We start from the raw sequence: 23237 nt of genomic DNA, 5'->3' as shown, positions 1-23237 counted from the left end.
AGCAAGGGCCAAAGGGATGACAAGTTAACGCCCCTTTCGTAACCACGTCGGCCTACTAAGACCGGGCTGACTGGTCTCTAAGGAGGGACGCCCGGGGAGCCCGTGCGTCACTGCTCTGCGCCGGATGACTATTTTCGTGTTCTCTTCCTTCAATATCTATCTACCTCTTCCCCGCATCCATAGGATCCCGGGATATGAGCCGGAAGAGGCATCGCTTGGTCCCGGAGGCCTTCGGACAGAAGCGGTGGCGGGAAGGAGGGGATGTAGAGGCAGATCCTTTGCGGGGAGAGTCAGGTAACTATGGCAACCCCGGGGCGAGGCTAAAGACCCCCAGCTGGGAGCAGGCCTCGCCTCTGGTAACCCTGTATGTTGGGACAACAGCGCCCCCAGAGTCGTACCCCCGCTTCTCCCCGCCCCCGTTCACGTCTCAGTGACCCGGTCTCTCCTCCCAGGGTCTGCGCGCGCGGCAGTTGCGGAGCTAGTGCAGCTGTTCCCGCGAGTCCTGTTTGAGGATGCGCTACCGCCCATCGCGCTGAGGAGCCAGGTGTACAGCCTAGTGCCCGACCGGACGGTGGCTGACCGGCAGCTGGTGAGGGGCGTCAGAGCGACCGACCGAAGGCGCTTCCGTGCCTTGCGGGCACTTACGAGGTTCTCCCCATCACTCACTCGGTCCAACAGCTATTCTGCCATTCAGCAAGCGTTGGGTCTTTCTGGGCCAGGCATTGTGCCAGGCACTGCGGTGCCAAGGAGAATGCTACAGAGAGCATGCCAAATCATGAAGGTGGAAGAGCGAAGCTTTTGGGGAAACTGAGTCACCGGGCGTGGTTCGAGGCTACAGCGCTGGGAATGCAGGCAGACGTCAGATTAGGACAGGCCTTGTACATCAGTATTTCTATCTTCCATTGAAGGCGGTGAGCTGGTAGAGAATGTTCAACAGGAGAGAGAACGGTGTTTTGCATGGATTGGAAGCAGTGAGATGAGGTAGGGAGATCAATTAGGAAGATATTGCAGCTGAGAACAGGTGAAGGCCTAAATTAGGGCAGTGTATAGGGAGGGAGAGGATGGGTGAGGAATGTGGAGAGTGGGAAGAGGGAGGAATCCAGAATAACTTTCGGATTTTCTGGATGACTGAGTAGTTGGTGGAGTGAATAGAGTAGGAGAACATTGAATTGTTGGGGGCAGATGATGTGTTTGATTTTGCACAAGTTGAGTTGGAGGTGCTTGTGGGTCATCCAAAGGCAACTGTGCAGTAGACAGCTGGGTGAGGGTTTGGAGAATTCTGGGCCACTGATACAGAACTGGAAGTCATCGAGATGTGAGTAGTTGTTCAGTCTGTGGATGTGGGTGAGATTGGTAGGAAGAGGGAGGAGAGGAGCGGTTTTTAACCTTTTCACAAACTTTAGAAGATAATGAAAGCTATGGCTCTCTCTCCAGAAAAATGCATATATGCCATATATATATATGGTATATGTACAATTTGGGGGGGGCAGGGGGTTGTTTCACAGATCATCTGAGGCCAAAGGTTAAGGACCCCAGGTTTGCAGTGACAGATAATAGAGCCAAATTCCCAATGCTGGGAGATACCAGCATTTAAGGCAGTGTTTCTCAAAGTATGTCCTGAGTTCTACATGTACCAAATTACCTGGACTGCTTATTCAAAACTACGGGTTCCTGGGACTCTCTCAGTGCGAATGAATTAAGATTTCTTGAGGCAGGACCTTGGAATCTACATTTTAAAGCTACTGCCCCAAGTGATTCTTAATGTGCCTTAAAATTTGTGGTTCAGTGGCAGTGTTAGAACCTGTGATTCAAGGCGGTGGTCTGTGATGAGGTCAAGTAAAATAATATCCAGTTGGATTTAGCAATTGGCAACCTGTCAGGAAGAAAGAAGAGAAGAAAAGGAAGATGGAGACTAGCTCCAGTCTCTTAAGGAAGCAAGTCAGAACCACTCCTTATAGAGTATTTGTTGTTTTTAACCTATTGGTGTTAGCTTAAATTTTAGAGAAGCTTTAAAATTGTACAAAAGAAAATATAAACACACACAATTTAAAGAATGCTTATAAAGCAAATACCCACTTAACCATCACCCAAGTCAGACTGTACAACACAGCCAACAACCCGCATATATCGTTCTCTGATCAAAATGTCTTAAGTCCCTGGGAGGTGACATTCTTGACTGGTATGATAATCATTCCCTTAGTTTTCCTTATACCATCTATATGTTTATCCATAAACAATATAGCTTAGTTACCTACTTTTGAACTTGATATAAACAAAATCATACCATATGTATTTATTTACATCTTGTTTCATTAGATGAATATTTTTGAGATTCATCCAAGTTGTTACATGTAGCTATAGTTAATTCATTTTCATAGATTTCCATTTTATGAATATATCCCATTTTGTTCACTCTAGTGGAAGAAATTGTATTTTTTAAGAATTTGTCAATTTCATCTAAATTTTCAAATTTATTGGCATAAAGTTTGTAATCTCATTTTATTGTCTGTAGAATCTTGAGTGATGATCCTTTTTCATTCTTTATATTGGTTATCTGCTTTTTCTAGGTTCCCCTTTCTCCCTTTTTTCTTGGTCAGTCTCACTAGGGTTTATCAATTTTAATAGTCTTTCAAAGAATTATCATTTAGCTTTGTTGCTCTCTCTTGCATGTATGTTTTCCATTTCATTTATGTTTCCCCTCTACTGTTGGGTTTATTTTACTTTTTTTCCCCATTAATTTTTATCCTCTATTCTTTTCTAATAGATGCATGTCAGGCTGTAGTTTCCCCCTAAGTACTGAAATATATCTATATCATCTGTCAAGTTTTGGTATATGTTTTCATTATCATTCATTTCAAAATATCTTCTAATTTCCTTTGTGACTTTTTTCTTTGACTTACTGGGTTGATTAGAAATGTATGTCTTACTTCCTAAACATTTTCTAATTACCTTGCTGTTAATGATTTCTGGCATAAATGATATTATGGCCAGAGAACGTACACAATATGATTTCAGTCATTTGAAGCTTACTGAGACATGCTTTGTGCTATATGGTCAGTTTTGCTACATATTCTATGTATTTGAAAATAATATGCATTATTCAGTTACTAATTTCTTAGTAACTAAAGTTATTGAAATCTTTCATTTCCTCACTGATTACTATTTTGTCTGTTCTATGAGTTTATACGAGTTGGATTAATGTACTTTTGTGATTGTGGTTTTGTTATTGGCTCTTCAAATATTTCCCATACCTTATTATCTCTTTTATTTTTTAAAAGTTTTGTTTATTTATTTATTTATTTTAGGCTGCGTTGGGTCTTCGTTGCTGTGTGCGGGCTTTCTCTAGTTGCTGCGAGCGGGGGCTACTCTTCATTGTGGGCTTCTCATTGCGGTGGCTTCTCTTGTTGTGGAGCACGGGCTCTAGGCGCGCGGGCTTCAGTAGTTGTGGCTCGAGGGCTCTAGAGCGCAGGCTCGATAGTTGTGGTGCATGGGCTTAGTTGCTCCGCGGCATGTGGGATCTTCCCAGACCAGGGCTCGAACCCGTGTCCCCTGCATTGGCAGGCGGATCCTTAACCACCGTGCCACCAGGGAAGTCCCCTAATTACTTCTGTGAGATCTTGTTTTCACTTAGATATTATATTAGTCTGGTAATTCCTTATTATCTTGTGAGCTCTTTAATGTTTAAACAATTTTTAAATAATATTTTATGCAGCATTTTACTTAATTTTCAGTGGGTGAGTTAGTCTTGCTATATTCCTGGAAACACAAGTCCTGGTTTATTTTTATTTGTTTTAAACATTTTATCCCATATTCCTCTCCACCTTCTCCACCCAAAATCTAGACTGTTAATCCTTGAGGGCAGGGCCCATGTCTTAATCACTATTTTATCTTAGTGTCTGCTTATGATTGGTCTTAGAAAATATGTATTAATTGTTTAACAGATAACTGATATGGTGGGTGGGTGAAAGACTAATTGGAAGAGACTATTTGGTGATCCACTTGATTCTCTCCCCATAATTTTTCCTTTACTTAGAGAAAAAACTCCCCAATACTTGCAAACAAAATCTCCCTGCACAGAAGTGTCCGGAGTATGCTATAGCGTCTGCTAGAGCATCTTGCCCTGACACCCTTCTTTTCATTGTCATCTCTGTGGAGACAGAAGGCGCTTCAAGAGCAGGGGGAGATCAGAATCATCCAACTAGGCTTCGACTTGGACGCCCAAGGAATCATCTTCACTGAGGACTATAGGACCAGAGTGCGTGTGACTGTGTGTGTGTCATGGGGGCCAGGGGAGGGGGTGCAGGGAAATTAGGGAATGGAAATAAAAAGAAGAGAGACAAGTCCCCCACCTCACATCTCACAGAGAGGGCACAGGTCTCTGGTAAGTATTGGTATGAGGGAGAGGAAGAAGAGGAAGAGGAAAAGCATGAGAGGTAGAAGGACCTGAGCAGAAGGAAAAACATAGGAAGAGAAATGTTGTCCTGGGGATAGAGGTCAGTGGGGGGTGAAGGTGGGACCAGACCTTGTGTCTCATTTCTGGTTCCAGGTCCTCAAGGCTTGTGATGGCCGCCCATACGCTGGCGCAGTGCAGAAGTTTCTGGCTTCAGTACTTCCAGCCTGTAGTGACCTTAGCTTCCAGCAGGACCAAATGACACAGACCTTTGGCTTCAGGGACCCAGAAATCACGTGAGACCTGCGGGACCAACAGAATCAGGCATCTGGCTCCTCCCTACCTCCCTCCAGTCCCATCCAGCCTTGTCCTCTTTCTTTTGGTGAACCTGTTAAAAACGCTGACTCTTCTTTTTAATAAAATGACCTAAATTTGTGCTCCGCCCCCAAGAGAAGAGGCCTATCCCATCTGGGGCCTTGGAAAGAGCCCTGGGCTAAAATTTAAGAGATCTGGGTGGCTAATCAAACAGAGAGAGAGGCCTGGCAGGAGCCATAAATGCCTGATGGGAATCACGCTGAGACCAAGGGAATAGAGAATGGTAGGAGCTATGATGCCCCAAAGCATTCACATTCAAAGGAACAACAACCGGGCAAGGGCTAAATAAAAATACCGTTTCAGGCGGCTGGGTCTGGCTCCAGCTCCCTGCTTTGTAACCCATGGTATACATGAAAGCATTTTATAAACTTTTTGTCGGTGAGATGTGGGAAGAGCTATGGTGAGGTGTGCGTAGGTAGTGGCAGGAGCTTGGGAGAAAGGCCTCTGTGTCTCCCCTGGTGGTGGGACTGAGAGAGTGTCAGGGCACGTGGTCAAGGAGGGCTTTGGAGAGAAGGAGCTGTTTTAGTGAACACGTAATAATAACAGGAAAAGAAAGAGTCGGGGGAGGGCAGTCAGGTAGGAGAACAGAGCAAGCAAGGGCACGGGGCACTGAGCAGCGTGGTGTGAGCAGAGAACCGCTCCAGGCTGGGCTTCCGTCATCCAGTCCCTTTGCCTGGGTGCCCAGGCTTCTGGAGACTCAGTGTCCACACATTAGTGGGCGGGAGGAGAGAGGGTTCTCAGAGCCAATGCCTCATCTCCCCCTTCTTAGGCAGCTGGTGAATGCCGGGGTCCTCACTGTCCGAGATGCTGGAAGTTGGTGGCTAGCCGTGCCTGGAGCTGGGAGATTCATCAAATATTTTGTTAAAGGTATCCTGTCTGCAGCTCAGGCCCGCAGCCCCTCGAGAACACATTTTGGTGACTCCTCAGGCCTCCAGGCCTTCCTCACCTTTCCCCTCTCCCGTGCCACCTCTCCTCCAGGGCGCCAGGCTGTACTCGGCATGGTCCGGAAGGCCAAGTACCGGGAGCTACTCCTTTCAGAGCTCCTGGGCCGGCGGGCACCTGCCGCGGCGCGACTCGGCCTCGCTTACCATGTGCATGACCTCATTGGGGCCCAGCTGGTGGACTGGTGAGTCTTGCCCCCCAGCCTCTGGCAGATGACAGCGCAATGACCCAAGGTTGGATTTTCTTCCCGCTCGTGCTTCATTCACTAGCAAAGCCCAGCTCCTCTCTCGTTCTCCAGAACCCGGGAACATCCTCGGCCAGATTCTGAGTTCTCCTCAGACCTTAGGCCTAGGTATCTGGCTCCAGCCTTGTCTTTCTCTTGCACAGTGTCTCCACCACTTCTGGAACCCTCCTCCGCCTGCCAGAGACATGAGGATTCTGCTCGTCGTTGCATAGCTCCCCAGAGTGGGGAGCAAGGGCCCAGGAGTGCTGGCCGCCCTGGCTGAGACAGGGTCACCTTGGGAAGGCTTGGGAGCCAGGATGAGTGTTGGGCTCGCGTCTGTGCAGAGGGTCAGGTGTGACTGCTGCTGTTTACCTGGGCTCTGACCCAGTGTGGGGTTTGGGCAATGCTTCTCTGCCCTTTCATGGAAGTGGAGCCAGAAATGGTGCCAAAGCCATGGCTGCTGCCTTTCATGCAGCAAGGTGCTGCCACTATCCTGTCTTGGGATAGGAAGGAGGGGTTTCTGGTGAGGCTGCCGAAGGAGGACAGGGTTCTTTTCCCTACATGTTGGGTTGAAACTGCCAAATAAAGTACTTCTGCCTGTGATATTTTCTGGATGTCTTTTGTTTAATGTGACACGTGTGTTCAGGCACCTCGTTTTGGGGGTAGAGGTAAAGCCAAAGGTGGGCCTGAGCTTTGCCTCATTGTTCAGAGATTAAAAAGGGACACTGAGGTCAATTCCCCCTCTGGGGTGCTGAGGATGTGCCTGATCTCCTAAACTACAGAATTTCTGTTAGAGGCTTACAAAAAGCAAAAACCCAGCGTAGTTCAGTTTTTATGGGGGTTATAGTAAGAGGCAAGTCTCTTAGTACCTTGTTTGGTGGGACCAACAAAGGAGCCACGTGTCTCCAGCCGCTTGCTGAGCCATGTGGGGCCCTCCTGCACCTATGTACGTGTGTATATGCTATATGCATACACACGCCCAGATACATGCAGTAGGTGGAGGTGCCCAGGGCATTGGGATGAGAGGGGTTAACAGGCAAGGACTGAGTCTCTGGGCCATGATTTCTTCAGATTCCCTCAGAGACCCAGGTGTCCAGGGTGCCCCCCTCCCAATACTGGGCCTGGGGCCAGTTGCAATTCTTGGTTGTCACGTGGTTTCCCAGCTTAGCTGGGCCAGGGGAGGGGCAAGGTCCAGAGTCAACTCTGCTCCAAGCCCTAAGTTTACCAGAAAGGAGCAGGCGGACAGACGGGTCTGATCCCTCTTGGGTCCTCCAACCATGAGGCTCCTCTGGGGGCTGATCTGGGCATCTGGCTTCTTCGCCTTGTCTCTGCAGAAGCCCAGGTCCTGGACACAGGGTGCTGGAGAGCTTGAGCTGGGCCAGGGCTGGCGAGGGGAGAGGAGGCGCAGAGGGACCTGATTCAGGGGTGGTGGTGGAGGGGCCTGAGGGGAGGCCGGCCGCTGACCCTCACCTGTTCTTCCCAGGTTGCTCCTGTTTTCTCCTTCTGTGGTTCACCTAGGGGTCCCCCTGTCAGTCGGGGTGAAGCTCCAGGATGCTCCTTCGGGACAGGTAGTGAGAGGATCAGTGTTCCTGAGAAACCCATCCACAGTTCATGAGCTCTGCTCCCCAGAGGTGGATTTCAGCCTCAGCTCAGACAAAGACTTCATACTCCTCAGCCTCCCGGTAACTGGCCGCCACTGCCTCCTGCTGCTGCCCAGCGCCTCCCCGCTCTCTTCTCCTCTGTCTTCTTGTAAACATCTTTGTCTTTTCACCGGCCCCCCTCCCTTCCCCTCCTCCCACCCCAGTTGTCTCTCCTGTTTCTATCTCAGTCTCTGTCTTTTTCCTTCTGCTCTGTCTCTGACCCACTCCTGCTCCCTCTCCTGACAGACCTCCCTGAAAGGCGCGGAGGACTGTCGCCTCCATCTCCTCCACAGAGCCCCCGAGGTCCAGCTGGTTGCCCAGTCGCCATGGCTAACAAACAGACAGACAAACAGGCAGGGTGTCAACCTGTTCTTCTCCTCTCGCCGGGGACACCTCTTTCTGCAGACTGACCAGCCCGTTTATAACCCTGGCCAGCGGGGTGAGTCTCAGCCCCAGGGCCCTCACCTTTCACTTCTTCCCAGCCCCTTGAGTGAGAAAACCCGAAGGAAGCAGCAGGAAGGCTGCTTTGCAAATATTTGTTCTCTTCCCCATCGCTTCCTGGGAGGGATGGGGGGCCCAGGACCCCCCATCCCTCCCTTGGCCCATGGCCTCCTATTCACCTCCTCGCCCTCCATTTCCAGTTCGATACCGAATCTTTGCTCTGGATCAGAAAATGCGCCCGTCCACTGATACCCTCACGGTCACGGTGGAGGTGAGTCCCTGACCTCTGACCTTCCTGATCGGCGAGGGCTGCTGATCTGACCTCTGACCGTGACCCCTTCTACTCCCATCGCAGAACTCTCGTGGCTTCCGCGTGCGGAAGAAGGAGGTGTATGTCCCCTCCTCCATCTTCCAGGATGACTTTGTGATCCCAGACATCTCAGAGTGAGCTCCCCACTCCTGCAGATCACCCCCACCTACACCTCCCCAACTCCCACTTCCCCCAGCTGTCTGCCTCCAACACACGGTCCAATCCTGAGCTCCTTGAGCCTCTGGTTCACCCCCGCAGTCCTCTTCCTAGGGACCTGGGTCACTGACTCTCAGTGAGCCTCCTGCACAAGTGGGCTGAGTCCCTCCCTTGTCTGTCCTCAGGCCAGGGACTTGGAAGATCTCAGCCCGATTCTCAGATAGCCTGGATTCCAACAGCAGCACCCAGTTTGAGGTGAAGAAATATGGTGAGAACTGGAGACACGAGGGATAAGCAGCCTCTTTCCTGCAAGGAATAAGGGGTGGGAGGAGAGGAGGGGGGCTTGCAGGGCAGGGGCAGGGCAATGCGACTGCCACAGCCCAAAGGGGAGGGGAGTTTTAAAGGGTCCTTTCACGAGAGTCTGACCTGCCCTCCATTTGTCCTGGGTCAGTCCTTCCCAACTTTGAGGTGAAGATCATTCCGGAAAAGCCCTACATCCTGACAACGCCTGGCTTTCTTAGTGAAATCCAAGTAGTCATCCAGGCCAGGTAACTCCCCCTCCGGTCCCTCACGCTGGGCCCTGCTCGCAGGGCTCCCCATTCAGTATGAACGGGCTGTGGAGCCCCACTTCCCTCCCTTGCCCCAGGCCTCCTCCCTCTATTCCATTATTTCCTCCAGCCCTCAGCCCAGCCTCCTCCGAATCTCTCTGTGGTGACAGGTACATCTACGGGAAGCCAGTGCAGGGGGTGGCATATGTGCGCTTTGGGCTCCTGGGTGAGGACGGTAAAAAGACTTTCCTTCGGGGGCTGGAGAGTCAGACCAAGGTAGGAAGGAGGGTGGAGGGTGCATGGGGTAGGTGAGGAGAGTGAGGGAGGGTGAGGAGGTGAGGTGGGAGATTCAAGTCTCATTCCCTGTCCTGTCTTCTTCTTTGCCCCAGCTGGTAGATGGCCAGTGCCGAATTTCCCTCCCAAAGGCTGAGTTTCAGGGTGTGCTGGAGAAGCTTAATATTAGTATTAACGACCTCCCAGGGCTGCACCTCTATGTTGCAGCAGCGATCATTGAGTCTCCAGGTGAGTGGCTTCCCCTGATTATAACCCCAGACCCTCACCTCTGACCTCTGAGCTGACCCTCTGTTCTCCAGCACCAACACCACCCTTCTTCCCTTCATCTGAGACCCAAAGCCAGGAAAGACCCAGGAGACTATCTCTCTACAACTGATTTCTGGGTGGTTTCTGGGGAAGGGGGAGCTTCCCCCATCTCAATGTATTTTTTTTCACCCATCCATCTATCCACCCAACCACCCATCCATCCATCATCCATCCATCATCCACCCATCCATCCATCCATCCATCATCCATCCATCCATCCACCCATCCATCCATCCATCCATCCACTCATCCATCCACCCATCCATCCATCCATCCATCCACCCATCCATCCATCCATCCATCCACTCATCCATCCATCCATCCATCCATCCATCCATCCATCCATCCACCCATCCATCCATCCATCCATCCAGCAGACGCATGTTATGCACCATCTGTGTGCTGCGTCCTGTGTTGGCCTCAGCAAACATAGAGATGGATAGGAGGCGGCTTGTGCCCTGAAGAGTTCAGCCTTGTGGGCGGGAAACACTTGAGTGCCAACCCCCGCCCCGGGCTCTCCTTTTCCTCTCTCCCCAGGTCTCTGTCTCCACCTCTGTCCGCCCTATGTCTTGCAGGAGGGGAGTTGGAGGAGGCAGAGCTCACATCCTGGCGTTTCGTGTCATCTCCCTTCTCTTTGGATCTAAGCAAAACCAAGCGACACCTTGTGCCTGGGGCCCCCTTCCTGCTGCAGGTTTCTTCTGGAAGGGGGAGGATGAGCAGTGGGGGGAGGGGGCGGGGGTGGTCAGGAGGGCACAGGGTCTCACTGACTGTGCTCTTCCCATCGCCCCTCCCACCTACCTAGGCCCTGGTCCGTGACATGTCAGGCTCCCCAGCCTCTGGTATTCCTGTCAAAGTTTCTGCTACGTTGTCTTCTGGATCTACTTCTAAAAACTTTCAGCAGAACACAGATGAGAGCGGCCAAGTCGTTGTTCCCATTATTGTCCCTCAGACCACCTCAGAAGTGCAGCTCTTGGTAGGATTCCCCGTCAAGGGAGAGGGTGGGCTAGGAGAGAGGGTTCCCAGGCTGGGGGGAGAAGCTGGGTGCCTGGGTCCTTGCCACTGACCCTGCCACCCCTGCCCCTCTTTCCAGGTGTCTGCAGGCTCCCCCTATTCTGCCATAGGCAGGCTCACCGTGAAAGCCCCCCTGTCCAGAAGATCCGGGTTTCTGTCCATTGAGAGGCTGGATCCTCGACCCCCTAAAGTCAGGGACACTCTTAACCTAAACCTGCGAGCCGTGGGCATCAGTGGGAGCTTCTCTCACTTCTACTACATGGTGTGCATGAGCTGGGTTGCGGAGGAGGACAGGGGCGCAGGAGGGTCTCAGGCAGGAAAGAACCCTTGGCGTGGGGTAGCGGTTTCAGGGCTGAGGATGTGCAGTGAAGAAGACACTGCTCTCGCCCCAGATCCTGTCCCGGGGCCAGATCGTGTCTGTACATCGAGAGCCCAGGAGGGACCTGACCTCTGTCTCCGTGTTTGTGGACCATCACCTGGCGCCCTCCTTCCACTTTGTGGCCTTCTACTATCATGAGGGTGTCCCGGTGGCCAACTCCCTGCGAGTGGACGTCCAGGCTGGGGGCTGTGAGGGCAAGGTAACTGGCATCGGGAGAGAGGTTGTGTGTATATGCTAGGGGGGTTAAGAGAGAAGGAAGACAGGGTGATTGCAAACAGGGTGTGGATTTAGTTTGGGGTACACTGAAGTTGCACAAGACCGAAAGATGTTCTCCCCACTCTGCCCCCCACTTCCTGCCTTTGCCAGCTGGAGCTGAACGTGGATGGTAGCAAGGAGTATCGTCCTGGGGACACTGTAAAGCTCAACCTGCAAACAGATTCTCCAGCCCTGGTGGCCCTGGGAGCTGTGGACACGGCTCTGTATGCTGTGGGTGGCAAGTCCCACAAACCCCTCGACATGGTCAAGGTTTGTCAAGCCCCTCTCCCTAATCCTCCCTCCCCTCCATGGCTCACCCCCCTGCTGCCCTGAGCCCTGGGCCCTGGGCCAGCAGGTCGATCTCACTCATGGACTCCTCCCAGTCCCCCCTGAAGCCTTGGCCCCCGTGGCCTCTGTCTCCCCACTCTCTGTGTCTCTCGTACTTGTCTGTACCCTGCCCTCTCACCTGCAGCTGAGTGGCCAATCGTGCCCACAGCTACTCTTGTCTCTGCAACATCTCTGCCTTTTCTCGCCAGGTCTTCGAAGCTATGAACAGCTATGACCTTGGCTGTGGTCCTGGGGGTGGGGACAGTGCCCTTCAGACGTTCGAGGCAGCTGGTCTGGCCTTTTCTGATGGAGACCAACTGACCCCAGTCAGAAAGAGTGAGAACAGAGGAGGAAGGGGAGCGGGTGGTGGGAAGATGAAGAAGAAGGAGGGGCCTGAGGGGGTAAGACAGGAAGAGGAGGGGTGGGAAGGGCTGGGCCGGGAGAGAGGAACAAGGAGGGGAGGTGGGAGGCCCTGCACCCCACACCTGGCTGCAGTCCTGCTCTCTACCAGGTCTGAGATGTCCCAAGGAGAGAAAGGCCCGGAAAAAGAGAAACGTGAACTTCCAAAAGGCGATTAATGAGAAGCGTGAGTTGTGGGTGCCTGTGAAGCTCTCCCCTTGGGCCCAAGGGTCAGGATGCGGGTCTGCCTTTTGGCTCCTCTGCTCCTGAGAGAGCCAGGATATGGTGTCGGGGCCAGAGATCCAAGTTCTGGGGTTGAAGGTGGGTGGGCCGGAGGCTCTCTCCTTTGGCCTCTCTTGAGTTCCCAGTCTCTCAGAGTGAGTCCTTGTGTATGTAGAGGTCAGGCTGGGCGAAGAGGTGTGTCTCGTTTTTGTTTCCTTGTGCCCACCCTCACCTGGCCCTGCAGTGGGCCAGTACGCTTCCCCCATAGCCAAGCGCTGCTGCCAGGACGGGCTGACACGGCTGCCCATGGCGCGCACCTGTGAGCAGCGGGTGGCCCGCGTGCAGCAGCCGGCCTGCCGGGAGCCCTTCCTGTCCTGCTGCCAGCTTGCTGAGGCCCTGCGCAAGAAGGCCCGGGCCAGGGGCCAGGTGGGCCTTGCTCGAGGTGAGGGGCTGAGTGGGGCCGGGGGGCTGGCAGGGGCACCTGGAGGGGCAGAGCGGCCCCCTCCTCATCGCCCTCCACTGTGCTCCCTAGCCATGGAGCTCCTGCAGGAGGAGGACCTGATCGATGAGGATGACATCCCCGTGCGCAGCTTCTTCCCTGAGAACTGGCTTTGGAAAGTGGAAGCAGTGGACCGCTTCTCCCAGTGAGGGCGTGTGCTGGGCCTGGCCTTGTCTCTGGGCTGTGTCTGGGGCAGCTCAGCGTGTGACAGGGCTTCTCACCTTTCCCACCACGCAGATTGAGACAGCTGCTCCCGGACTCTCTGACCACGTGGGAAATCCATGGCGTGAGCCTGTCCAAAAGCACAGGTGCGGTCACCCTGCCTGGGCCTATGGCCTCCCTCTTCCGTGCCCCCTTGACCCAGGCTCCCTGCTTAGTCCTTTGCTCTTTTTTTTTTTAAACATTATTATTATTATTATTATTTTTTATTAATTTATTTATTTTTGGCTGTGTTGGGTCTTCGTTTCTGTGCGAGGGCTTTCTCTAGTTGCGGCGAGCGGGGGCCACTCTTCATCGCGGTGCGCGGGCCTCTCACTATTGCGGCCTCTCTTGTTGCGGAGCACAAGCTCCAGACGCGCAGGCTCAGTAGTTGTGGCTCATGGGCCTAGTTGCTCCGCGGCATGTGGGATCTTCCCAGACCAGGGCCCGAACCCGCGTCCCCTGCATTTGCAGGCAGACTCTCAACCACTGCGCCACCAGGGAAGCCCTAGTCCTTTGCTCTTAGTACAGGAAGGAGGAGCAGAGACCTGGAGAAGTCTGCACCCCATGCGCCGGGGCTGCGAGGCCAGAGAGCAGGGGCAGGCGAGGGTGGGGTGAGGGGGCCGGGGGGAGCTGGGGCAGCTCCTGGCCCTCACTCCTGGGATCCCGTGGCTGGGATGCCCCCAGGCCTCTCATATGTGCCCCCTCTCTCCATCAGGCTTGTGTGTGGCCACACCGGCCCGGCTCCGAGTGTTCCGTGAATTCCACATGCACCTCCGCCTGCCCGTCTCCGTCCGCCGCTTTGAGCAGCTCGAGCTGCGGCCTGTCCTCTACAACTACCTGGATACAGATATGACCGTGAGGCCCCTCGGGGGCTGAGCACACGGTGTTGGTGGAGGTGGGCCTGGGGCAGGGGAAGGGTGGGGAGCCTAACTGGGCTGGCCCTTCCTGTCTTCCTGCCCCCAGGTGAGCGTCCACGTGTCCCCAGTGGAGGGGCTGTGCTTGGCTGGGGGCGGAGGGCTCGCCCAGCAGGTGCTGGTCCCTGCGGGCTCTGCCCGGCCCGTTGGCTTCTCTGTGGTGCCCATAGCGGCCGCTGCTGTGTCTCTGAAAGTGGTGGCTCGAGGATCTTTGGATTTCCCTGTGGGGGACGCAGTATCCAAGGTTCTACAAATTGAGGTGAATGGAACACCCCTGACCCAGGTCCCCGGGCTCCCAGATTTATCCCCCACTCTGGCACCCTCCCTGCTGGCCAGGCCAGAGGCTCAACACCCAAACCCAATGCTTTGGTCTGTTTGCACCTTCTACAATTCTGATCCAACTCGGCCCCTGAAGTTCAAACTCTAAGTCCTGAGAGTCTGCACTGGGAGGGGCAGGCTGTAGCCTGTGTGATCTCTCACAGCTATGTTTCCCCCGAGACAGAATGAAGGGGCCATTCACAGGGAGGAGATGGTCTATGAACTCAACCCCCTGGGTGAGTGACACCCACGCCCAGCCATCAGTGTCCTAAGGGAGTTCTAGGGGGCAGGGGATATGGACAGCAGGACAGACTGCCAACTTCCCTCATCTCCCCAGACCCCCGAGGCCGGACCTTGGAAATTCCTGGCATCTCTGATCCCAATATTATCCCTGATGGAGATTTCAGGAGCTTTGTTAGAGTCACAGGTGGGAGTGTCCTCCAATCCCTTCCCAGTGGCCACCCTTGGATTCATGTGAAACCTGTGGACCCCTGTTTGATCCCATGACTCCATGACCCTCTGACCCTGGGCCCCCAGACCTGCTCTCTGATCCTTAACCCTCTCCCTCCCTTACAGCCTCAGATCCATTGGACGCTTTGGGCTCTGAGGGGGCCTTGTCACCAGGAGGCGTGGCCTCCCTCCTGAGGCTTCCCCAGGGCTGCGGGGAACAAACCATGGTCCTCTTGGCTCCAACACTGGCTGCTTCCCGCTACCTGGACAAGACAGAGCAGTGGAGCATGCTGCCCCCTGAGATGAAGGACCACGCAGTGGATCTGATCCAGAAAGGTTCTGGGTGCAGCGGCAAGCAGGAATGGGGGCCAGGAGAGGGCGATTAATGGAAGATGGGCAGCCTAGGTGGCTAGAGTGGGGAAGGGAGGGGCTACCCAGTGGAAATGGGGAGCGTGGCTTCGGCACAAGTAGTGGGAGAGTCAGTGTCACCTCAGCAGCTGCCTCTCCTCTCCAAGGCTACACGCGGATCCAGGAGTTTCGAAAACCAGATGGTTCCTATGGGGCTTGGTTAAAGCGGGACAGCAGCACCTGGTGAGGTTGGGAGAGAGGTTCTGGGTGTCTGAGAGGGGCCAGGGCTGGTGGGGGCAGAGGTAGGTACTATGGGGGGGGATAGGTAAATAACCAGGTGCCTGGGGGAGCGGGGCCATGTCCCCTACAGGGACCAGTCCCTATTCCTAGCCCTCCCTTCCTCCCCTCTAGGCTCACGGCCTTTGTGCTGAAGATCCTGAGTTTGGCCCAGGAACAGGTGGGCGGCTCACCTGAAAAGCTGCAGGAGACGGCCAAGTGGCTGCTATTGCAGCAGCTGGCTGATGGGTCGTTCCACGACCCCCATCCAGTTATACACAGGGGCATGCAGGTACAGGGCTGGGAGGCTGGGCCACGGAGCACGGGAGGGAAGGCGCTCACTGCCCCTCCCCCTCCTGGTTGACGTCTCCTTTTCTCCCCCCTTCAACCAGGGTGGCTTAGTGGGAAGTGACGAGACTGTGGCGCTCACAGCTTTTGTGGTCATCGCCCTTCATCACGGGCTGGCTGTCTTCCCGGACAAGAATTCAGAGCAGTTGGAGAAAGTGGTGAGGCCCCCAACGTGGGTGCCCTTTGCTGATCCCCTTTCTCCTCAGGAACCCAGGTGTCCAGGCCGCAGACCTTCCTCCCCACTTTCTTCCAGGAAAACTCCATCTCAAGCGCAAACACCTTCCTGGGGGCAAAAGTAAGTTCTGGGCTCCTGGGGTCCCACGCAGCCGCCATCACGGCCTACGCCCTGTCGCTGACTGAGGCCCCTGAGGACCTGCGGGATGTTGCCCACAACAACCTCATGGCCATGGCCCAGGAGACTGGCGGTGAGGGGGCCTTGGCAGTGAGCCTGGGGCTCGGAGAACCTTGAGACCCCTGAGTGTGTCCAAAGGGAGAAACTGAATGAGTGAAGACGCCCGGAGGGAATCGGAGCATAAGCAGGGATGGCTGGGGTAGAATCAGGCGAGCCTGATGGGGGGAGCGTCAAAGGGCCAGGCAACTAACATCCTCCCCCTGTTCACCTGTGGGTCTCCTTTCACTCCCAGATAACCTGTACTGGGGCTCAGTCGCCAGTTCTCAGAGCAATGTCCTGTCACCCACCCTGGCTCCTCAAAGCCCTGCAGACCCCGTGCCCCAGGCCCCGGCCCTGTGGATTGAAACCACAGCCTACGGCCTGCTACACCTGCTGCTTCGGGAGGGCAAGGGCGAGTTGGCCGATCAGGCTGCATCCTGGCTCACCCTCCAGGGCAGCTTCCAAGGCGGATTCCGCAGCACCCAGGTAGGGGCTGCCCTGGGGCTCTGGGGGTGGGTGGTCCTGAGACCAAGTGCCTGAGTCCTGGCCCATCCTCCCCAGGACACGGTGATGGCCCTGGACGCCCTGTCTGCGTACTGGATCGCGTCCCACACCACCGAGGAGAAGGGGCTCAACGTGACCCTCAACTCCATGGGCCGCAGTGGACTCAAGTCCCACGTGCTGCAGCTGACCAACCACCAAGTTCAGGGGCTGGAGGAGGAGCTGCAGGTGAACCATTCCCTCACCTGGATTGCCAGGACACCTGCGCCTACCTCGGCCAGATCAGAAGCCATCCCCTGTCCCCCACCCCTGCAGAATCCCCACGGCACCTCTTTCTGATACCTTTGTGGGTGACTTACTGGCTCTGCTACCTGTAGAAAGTCACCTAGCCTCTGCGCTTCATTTTTCTGATCCGAAAATGAAACATGCAGAGTCTACCCAACAGGGGTTTTTAGGAGATGGCAGTGAGATAATGCAGGTGAAGGTCAAACTTTGTGGAAAAGCGAGCTGGGGAGAGGAGGTGGGGTTGTTTTTAGGGAGGAGATAAGTTGGAACAACAGGGTGCCATTCTGACATCTCTTTCCCTTTTCTGTTTCCAAAAGTTTTCCTTGGGCAGCAAGATTAATGTGAAGGTGGGAGGAAACAGCAAAGGAACCTTGAAGGTGAGAGCTGGCAGCACTGGCCGCCCGGGCCCAGCAGGGTGAAGCCGGGCTGTTCAGTGGGAGACCTACCGGCAGACCTCACGGCTGGGGAAGGAGGAAGAGACACCTGGGTTGGCGTTCCCTGTGCTCCGTCCTGGGCATGTCCCTCTCACTCTGGTCTCCATCCTCTCTGGATGCCTGTCGTCGCCTTCACCCCCTCAGTGCTGATGCTTGAACACCTGATGCCTCAGCCCAAGCCTCTCCCCTGAGCTCTGGGCCCCTGTGTCCCACAGCACCTCACACATGGTTGTGCCCCAAACTCCTTCTTCCTCCTGGGGTCCCTTCCCTGCAGGAGCCCAGCTGCCACTCTGGGGGCCATCGTAGTGCCCCTGCCATCCCGAGCCCCTCCTTATGACCCCACTAGCTCCTCCTCTGCTTTCACCCCAGCCCTGCCCACCTCCCCAGCCAGCCAGATCCACCCGTCTACACAGGTCTCCCGGCCTTGAATGTGCTTCCCCTGCTTCTTGTCCCACGTGACAAACTCATCCTCCTCCTTCAAGCCTCGGTCGGAAGCCTTTCCTGAACTTTCCATTCCAGCCTCCTCTGTGCACCACGTACCGTGCTCACCCCCAGGCCAGGTCCCCGCTCCCCACTCTGTCTCACCGTCTAACCCAACACCTGGGCCCACTCGTATTTCTGGACTGGTCTGGGATGGGGATGAGAAGGGGCTGAGGGCCTCAAATCCCTTAGCCCAGGGAGGTGCCCTTCGGTGTGGCTGTGGAGAGAGGTCTGTGGCCCCAGCTGTCCCGTGTCCTCCCCCCACCCCTTGCTGAGCCAGGTCCTTCATACCTACAATGTCATGGACATGAAGAACACGACCTGCCAGGATCTTCAGATTGAAGTGACGGTCGTGGGCCACGTGGAGTACACAAGTGAGTGTCGGGGTCAGAGGCCGTGGGTCCCTGAGGGGCCGGTGCCAGGCCTGAGCCACAGTGCTGTCCCCGTGCAGTGGAAGCAAATGAGGACTACGAGGACTATGAGTACGAGGACCTTCCAGCCAGGGATGAGCCGGGGGCCCGTTCCCAGCCCGTGACGCCCCTGCAGCTCTTCGATGGACGGAGGAGCCGCCGCAGGAGGGAGGCCCCCAAGGTGGCTGAAGAGCAGGAATCCAGGGTGCAGTACACCGTGTGCATCTGGTGAGCTCTGGGGGCCGCACTGGGCGAGTGCGGTGCTGTGGGCTGGCCCAAGGCTGGGGCCGGGTGTCTGCAGCCCGACACAGGGCGACCCGGACGACAGGGCACGTGTCTCCACAGGCGGAATGGCAAGGTGGAGCTGTCGGGCATGGCCATTGCAGACATCACCCTCCTGAGTGGATTCCACGCCCTGCGGGCGGACCTGGAGAAGGTGTGGCCAGACACCCAGAGGCGCCTGTGCCCTCAGGAGCCCCGCCCCGTCCCCGCAGCACCCCGGCTGCTGAGCCCCCTCAGTGCAGGGGGGCCCAGGGCTACCTCCCTGTGACCAGCTCCCCTTCCCCACAGTTGACCTCCCTCTCTGACCGTTACGTGAGTCACTTTGAGACAGAGGGGCCCCACGTCGTGCTGTACTTCGACTCGGTGAGCAAGGAGGGTGACAGAGGGGGGCACATACGGCACTGGGTTTTCTGAGCTTGCGTTAAGAGGTTTCCCAGGAGGCAGCTGTATCAGCGTCTAGTGCGCTTAGAGAGAACTTGCGATGTGAGCAGGGAGACAGGACAGGCGTGGGCCAGAGCAGAGGCCGGGGAGGCTCCCTGCTGCCTGTCAGCGGGCAGGGGCTGAGCCCCCTGTGGCTTGGGGGCCAGTGCCAGTGCTTGGGGCTGAGCCTTTTGTAAAGCTGAACTTATTCAACTTGAGGGGCTGCTTTTGTTTTTTTGTTGTTGTTGTCTCCCTTCCCGGTTTTTGTGTTTGTTTGTCTTGTTTTTGATATTAAAGTGTATTCTGTTTTTTAAAATGATGGTGGTCCTAGACGAGTTGTTTTTGTTTTTACACGGCCTTATTTGGCTAACACAAAGTTATCAACCCTCTGACGGCCCTCAAAACTTTTTTTTGAACATTTACTGCAACGTCTTGGAGAAAATGTGAAAAAGGCGTGTTAATGCTGTGATACCATTAGCCAAGTGTTTGTGGGTCAGGGGAGACCCTCCCTGCCCTGTGTGTGCAGAGGGGACAGACCCTATCAGCTTGAGAAGCCAGGCAGAGGAGTCTGGTTGAACACAATGGAAAATGAGGAACCAGGAGGATTTCAAGTCAGGGAGCTGACCATGCAGCTTAGGAGGGGAAACCCGCGGGATACCAGGCTGGACTGGACCAGTGTGGGCATGAAGAGAGGGGTCTGGGCCTGGACATGAACGGCTGGGCCGTGGAGGACGGGCGGAGTGGTAGCACCTGCTGTCAGGTTATGGCAGATAAGGCAGGCCTCAGTTGTATCAGTGAAGGGAGGCTGTCAAGAGGGTGAGTGGGTTTGGAGGGCAGGCAGAGGGAATTTGGAGAATTTAATACATCCGGCAAAAATCCCAATGCAAGAGTAAGGCTGAAAGTTTGGTTCGGGATTCGCCAGTCTGAGGGGTTTGGGGGAGAGCCAGGGAGTGGCGAGGCCTCCAAAGGGGAGCGCAGAGGAGGGGAAGGGCCAGGGCTGGGGACTGTGCTTCTGGCAGGGAGGGAGAGGGGCGTCCGAAGTGACCAGGTCAGAATCAGGGCTGGTCCGGAAGCTAACCCCGAGCTTAGGGAGCGTTTCATGGAGAATGTGTCCGTGATGTGAGACTCTGCAGAGGGGCCCAGGGCTCCGGAGACTGGGATGAGGTCACCACGTGGGCAGTGAAGTCACCAGAGACCTTGGGGAGCAGTTTTTAGAAATCCGGAGGCCGGAAGGTAACAAAATGTGAAGGACACTGACGATAAGATCAACCGGAACTGAGCAGGCCAAGGAAATACATCAGAGCAGCCTGCAGGGCCCAGAGGTGGGTGCCTGACCTCTCCCCCCTCCCCCCGCCCATGCCAGGTCCCCATGTCCCGGGAGTGCGTGGGCTTCGGAGCTGTGCAGGACGTGGCCGTGGGGCTGGTGCAGCCAGCCAGCGCCGTCCTGTATGACTACTACAACCCTGGTGAGCACACCGGGGACACTCGGGAGTTTTGGGGTAGGTGGCAGGGAAGGGTGGCAGGGAAGTCCTGCGGCTCCACGGGACTGGAGAGCAGAGAGGGGGGCCTGCGCCCTAACGCCCCGGTCTGCTTTTTCTCCAGAGCACAAATGTTCTGTGTTTTACGGGGCACCAACTAAGAGCAAACTCTTGTCCACTTTGTGCTCCGGTGACGTCTGCCAGTGTGCTGAGGGTGAGACCCAGGGCCCAGGGGCAGGGGTGGGAGGACGGCGTGGTTGGGGGCTGCACTCGCTCATCTGGGCCCCTGACTTCAGGGAAGTGCCCTCGACAGCGCCGGGCTCTGGAGCAGGGGCGGCAGGACATGGATGGTTACAGGATGAAGTTCGCCTGCTACTTCCCCCGAGTGGACTACGGTCAGTCTCCCCGCCTGGGCCCCGGCCCTGACCCTGACCCACCCTCAGGGTCTCTGTGGTTGTGCGTGTTCCTCTCAGGCCCATGGGCAGCCTTTTTGCTCTGCACTGACTTATAGCCCTCTCAGCCTCAGGCTAACTAACCTTCCCTCCCTTCTCCTAAACCCCCATAGGCTTCCAGGTTAAGGTTCTCCGAGAAGACAGCAGAGCTGCTTTCCGCCTCTTTGAGACCAGTATCACCCAAGTCCTGCATTTCAGTAAGAAGGAGACAGATAAGTGGGCGGGGCTGGAGGGATACAGAAGAGCTGAGCTCTGGCTTTGGGGCCTTCGCGCCTGGAATAGTGAGAATTCAGTCATTCTGAGCTCAAATCCCCTCAGCCTCTTAGAAGTTCTGGGCTTGTCCATAAACAGGAAAGCAGTCGCACCTCCCCATTGGGAGAGGTGAGGGTCAAATGAGAGGCTCGGCGCAAAGCCCCTGGCCCCAGTGCTGTCCAACCCCTTCTCTTCCCCTCTGACAACTCTTGTGGACGCTTTCCCCTCAGCCAAGGATACCAAGGCCACTGCTGGTCAGACCAGAAACTTCCTGGTTCGAGCCTCTTGCCGCCTTCACTTGGAACCTGGGAAAAAATATCTGATCATGGGTCTGGACGGGACCACCCATGACCTCAATGGAGAGTGAGTTCTCTGGGCCCCTCGGTCTCTTGCTCTCCTCACACCTCACGAGGGAACTGATCCCCTGTCCCCTCAGAAGCCAGGTGCCTCGGGCTCTTCCGCCTGACCATCCTCTTGACCCCTGCTGCCTGCCCCTTTGCCCCTGCAGCCCCCAGTACCTGCTGGACTCGAACAGCTGGATCGAGGAGATGCCCTCGGAGCGCCTGTGCCAGAGCACCCGCCAGCGGGCAGCCTGCGCCCAGCTCAGCAGCTTCCTCCAGGAGTACGGCACGCAGGGCTGCCAGGTGTAAGGGCTGCTCTCCCACCTTCCCCGGAGGAGCCGGAGCCAGGGAAGGATCACGCCTGGATCACTGCCGTGCCCGGCCCCCCACACACAGCCCCAGGCAGCGCCAGGGACTCAATAAAGGCCTTTGGCAGGAAAGTGTCAGTGTGTAGCTCCAGGACTGAGACCAGCGTCCCCACTGCCCCTTCCAGGGTCTGGGGGGCCCAGGCCAGGGTTTGTATAATCTTAGGCTCTCAGAGCCTGGGTGACCCTTGCAGTGTCCAGCTCTGCGTGAATCTCCCCCTCCCCCAGATGACCCCCTGGGAGCTCAGTCCCTCATAGTGACCGCCCCAGGCAGATCACCCTGCACTCCGAGGATCCAGTGTCCACACCAAAGCCTCCCTTTCACTGTGCCTGCAGGGCACTCCCCGCGCCCATGCAGCCCGTCACTGTGGCCTCAGGTGGGGCTGGTGCTCAGCCAGCACCTCAGCTCTTCTGCTTCGTGAGCAGCTATCCAGCTACATGTCTCCCACTCTGTCCTCATGCAGCTGGCAGTTCTGGGGTCTTGCTTTTAGCTGAGACCTGGTCTGTTGAAAGCCCGTTTGACACTTGATCCCTTTATCAGCGGTATTAGGTAACTTTCCCAGAATTGTGCAATCCTCACATCTGATGATGTCTTCGTCAAAAGGCCGACTGCTGTACTGGGGTCAACCCTCCCCACCCGCCTGCCTAGCTCTCCCCCATTGACAGCACCCCTTGGGTCTGCAGGGCTGACCTAGAAATTCATCTAGAGAAATTTGCTGAGATCAGTTTTGATGAAAACTGAGACAGGTCAGCAGCCTGCCATTCAATCATTCAACAGAAATTTGTGGAACTCTCACTCCGTGCCATGCCCTGTGCCAGGCCCCCATCCTCTGTGAAAGGTGTGAAGACGGGGAGCTACGTGGTCCTGTGGGGCACATAGTTTGGGCATCTGGCCCAGTCTGGGGGAATGTGAGAAGTGGGCAGGGGAGACTTCCTGGAGGAGGTGACATCTAAGTGGGATTCTGAAGGCTGAGGAGTCAAGCAAAGAGAGTAGGGGTAGATGAGGGTGTTTGAGGTAGAAGAAAGCATATAAAAGACCCAGAGGCTGGCGGCAGGACAGAGCACATTCGGGGGCACTGCATGTCATTCATCATGTCTGGAATTTGGATTTGGAGGTGGTGTGGAAAAGATGGGGCTGGCAAGGTAAATGGTGTCAGTTTATGAAGGGACATTCACAGGCATGCCAGCATTCCAGGTCACTCTCCTTTTGAATGGATCCCCTCCTATTCCATGCAACTTTGAGAAGTTCTGACCTTCCCCAGTATTTCAGAGGCTTCCGAGGGCTATTGTCTACATGCCCTGGTCGTTGCCCATCAGATCTCTCCCAAAAGCTGGTCAGCATGGTGGTGGCATAAACCCACCTATGAGAGCCAGAGAGTCAGCTATAGTTGTCAACTGTGAGGAAGGTGCCAGCTGTTGCTGCCCAATCCCAGAAGTCCCATGTTTTCTCCTTCCCAGTCCTGGGCATGGATCCAGGCTGACCCTGAGCCTCAGCCTCTTCCATCAGGACCCCATCAGAAGTTAACTCTTCAAGCTAGTGGGTAGCACAGCTGGAATCTCGACTCAGGCTCTCT

The 23237-nt window shown here is 55.5% G+C and overlaps 2 protein-coding genes across 3 annotated transcripts; both read left to right on the top strand.

Annotated features, from left to right (window-relative positions):
- The first annotated feature begins 19 nt into the window (after positions 1–19).
- Positions 20–6533, top strand: STK19 (serine/threonine kinase 19). 2 transcript variants are annotated; one of them, XM_007193922.3, is made up of 7 exons: positions 25–294; positions 453–589; positions 4160–4255; positions 4547–4686; positions 5535–5632; positions 5744–5891; positions 6095–6533. In XM_007193922.3, exons 1-7 carry the CDS (start codon positions 195–197, stop codon positions 6138–6140), a joined length of 765 nt encoding a protein of 254 aa, XP_007193984.1. In that variant the 5' UTR covers positions 25–194; the 3' UTR covers positions 6141–6533. The 2 variants fall into 2 exon arrangements, with proteins under 2 accessions (XP_007193985.1, XP_007193984.1); XM_007193923.3 differs by lacking the exon at positions 4160–4255 and having other exon boundaries at positions 20–294.
- Positions 6534–7154: 621 nt separating this feature from the next.
- On the top strand, positions 7155–21738 carry LOC103015179 (complement C4). The gene is made up of 41 exons (XM_007193918.3): positions 7155–7272; positions 7414–7612; positions 7817–8009; positions 8212–8282; positions 8367–8455; positions 8663–8745; positions 8929–9025; positions 9196–9301; positions 9415–9547; positions 10201–10316; positions 10428–10598; positions 10716–10898; positions 11029–11214; positions 11382–11540; positions 11807–11933; positions 12109–12183; positions 12463–12660; positions 12751–12862; positions 12955–13025; positions 13634–13773; positions 13882–14091; positions 14335–14386; positions 14488–14577; positions 14727–14936; positions 15116–15191; positions 15360–15516; positions 15617–15730; positions 15826–15997; positions 16217–16449; positions 16525–16692; positions 17067–17126; positions 17944–18037; positions 18115–18301; positions 18419–18509; positions 18644–18718; positions 20139–20241; positions 20378–20467; positions 20550–20648; positions 20819–20902; positions 21188–21320; positions 21466–21738. The coding sequence occupies exons 1-41, from the start codon at positions 7208–7210 to the stop codon at positions 21605–21607; spliced, it is 5214 nt and encodes a 1737-aa protein (XP_007193980.1). The 5' UTR covers positions 7155–7207; the 3' UTR covers positions 21608–21738.
- Positions 21739–23237: the final 1499 nt, after the last annotated feature.

Source organism: Balaenoptera acutorostrata, chromosome 10, assembly GCF_949987535.1.
Source record: "Balaenoptera acutorostrata chromosome 10, mBalAcu1.1, whole genome shotgun sequence".
NCBI classification, from domain to species: domain Eukaryota; kingdom Metazoa; phylum Chordata; class Mammalia; order Artiodactyla; family Balaenopteridae; genus Balaenoptera; species Balaenoptera acutorostrata.
Note: the sequence above shows the minus strand (reverse complement) of the source record. Positions and strands in the feature narration are given on the sequence as shown.

Excerpts from the sequence above, each read along its gene's own strand:
- STK19 (XM_007193922.3), top strand. The coding sequence starts at position 195 with ATGAGCCGGAAGAGGCATCGCTTGGTCCCGGAGGCCTTCGGACAGAAG. Across the intron at positions 5,633-5,743 it reads CATCAAATATTTTGTTAAAG|GGCGCCAGGCTGTACTCGGC; the intron begins GTATCCTGTCTG and ends CCTCTCCTCCAG. Across the intron at positions 5,892-6,094 it reads GGGGCCCAGCTGGTGGACTG|TGTCTCCACCACTTCTGGAA; the intron begins GTGAGTCTTGCC and ends TCTCTTGCACAG.
- LOC103015179 (XM_007193918.3), top strand. The coding sequence starts at position 7,208 with ATGAGGCTCCTCTGGGGGCTGATCTGGGCATCTGGCTTCTTCGCCTTG. Across the intron at positions 10,317-10,427 it reads GGGCCCCCTTCCTGCTGCAG|GCCCTGGTCCGTGACATGTC; the intron begins GTTTCTTCTGGA and ends CCACCTACCTAG. Across the intron at positions 20,242-20,377 it reads GTATGACTACTACAACCCTG|AGCACAAATGTTCTGTGTTT; the intron begins GTGAGCACACCG and ends CTTTTTCTCCAG.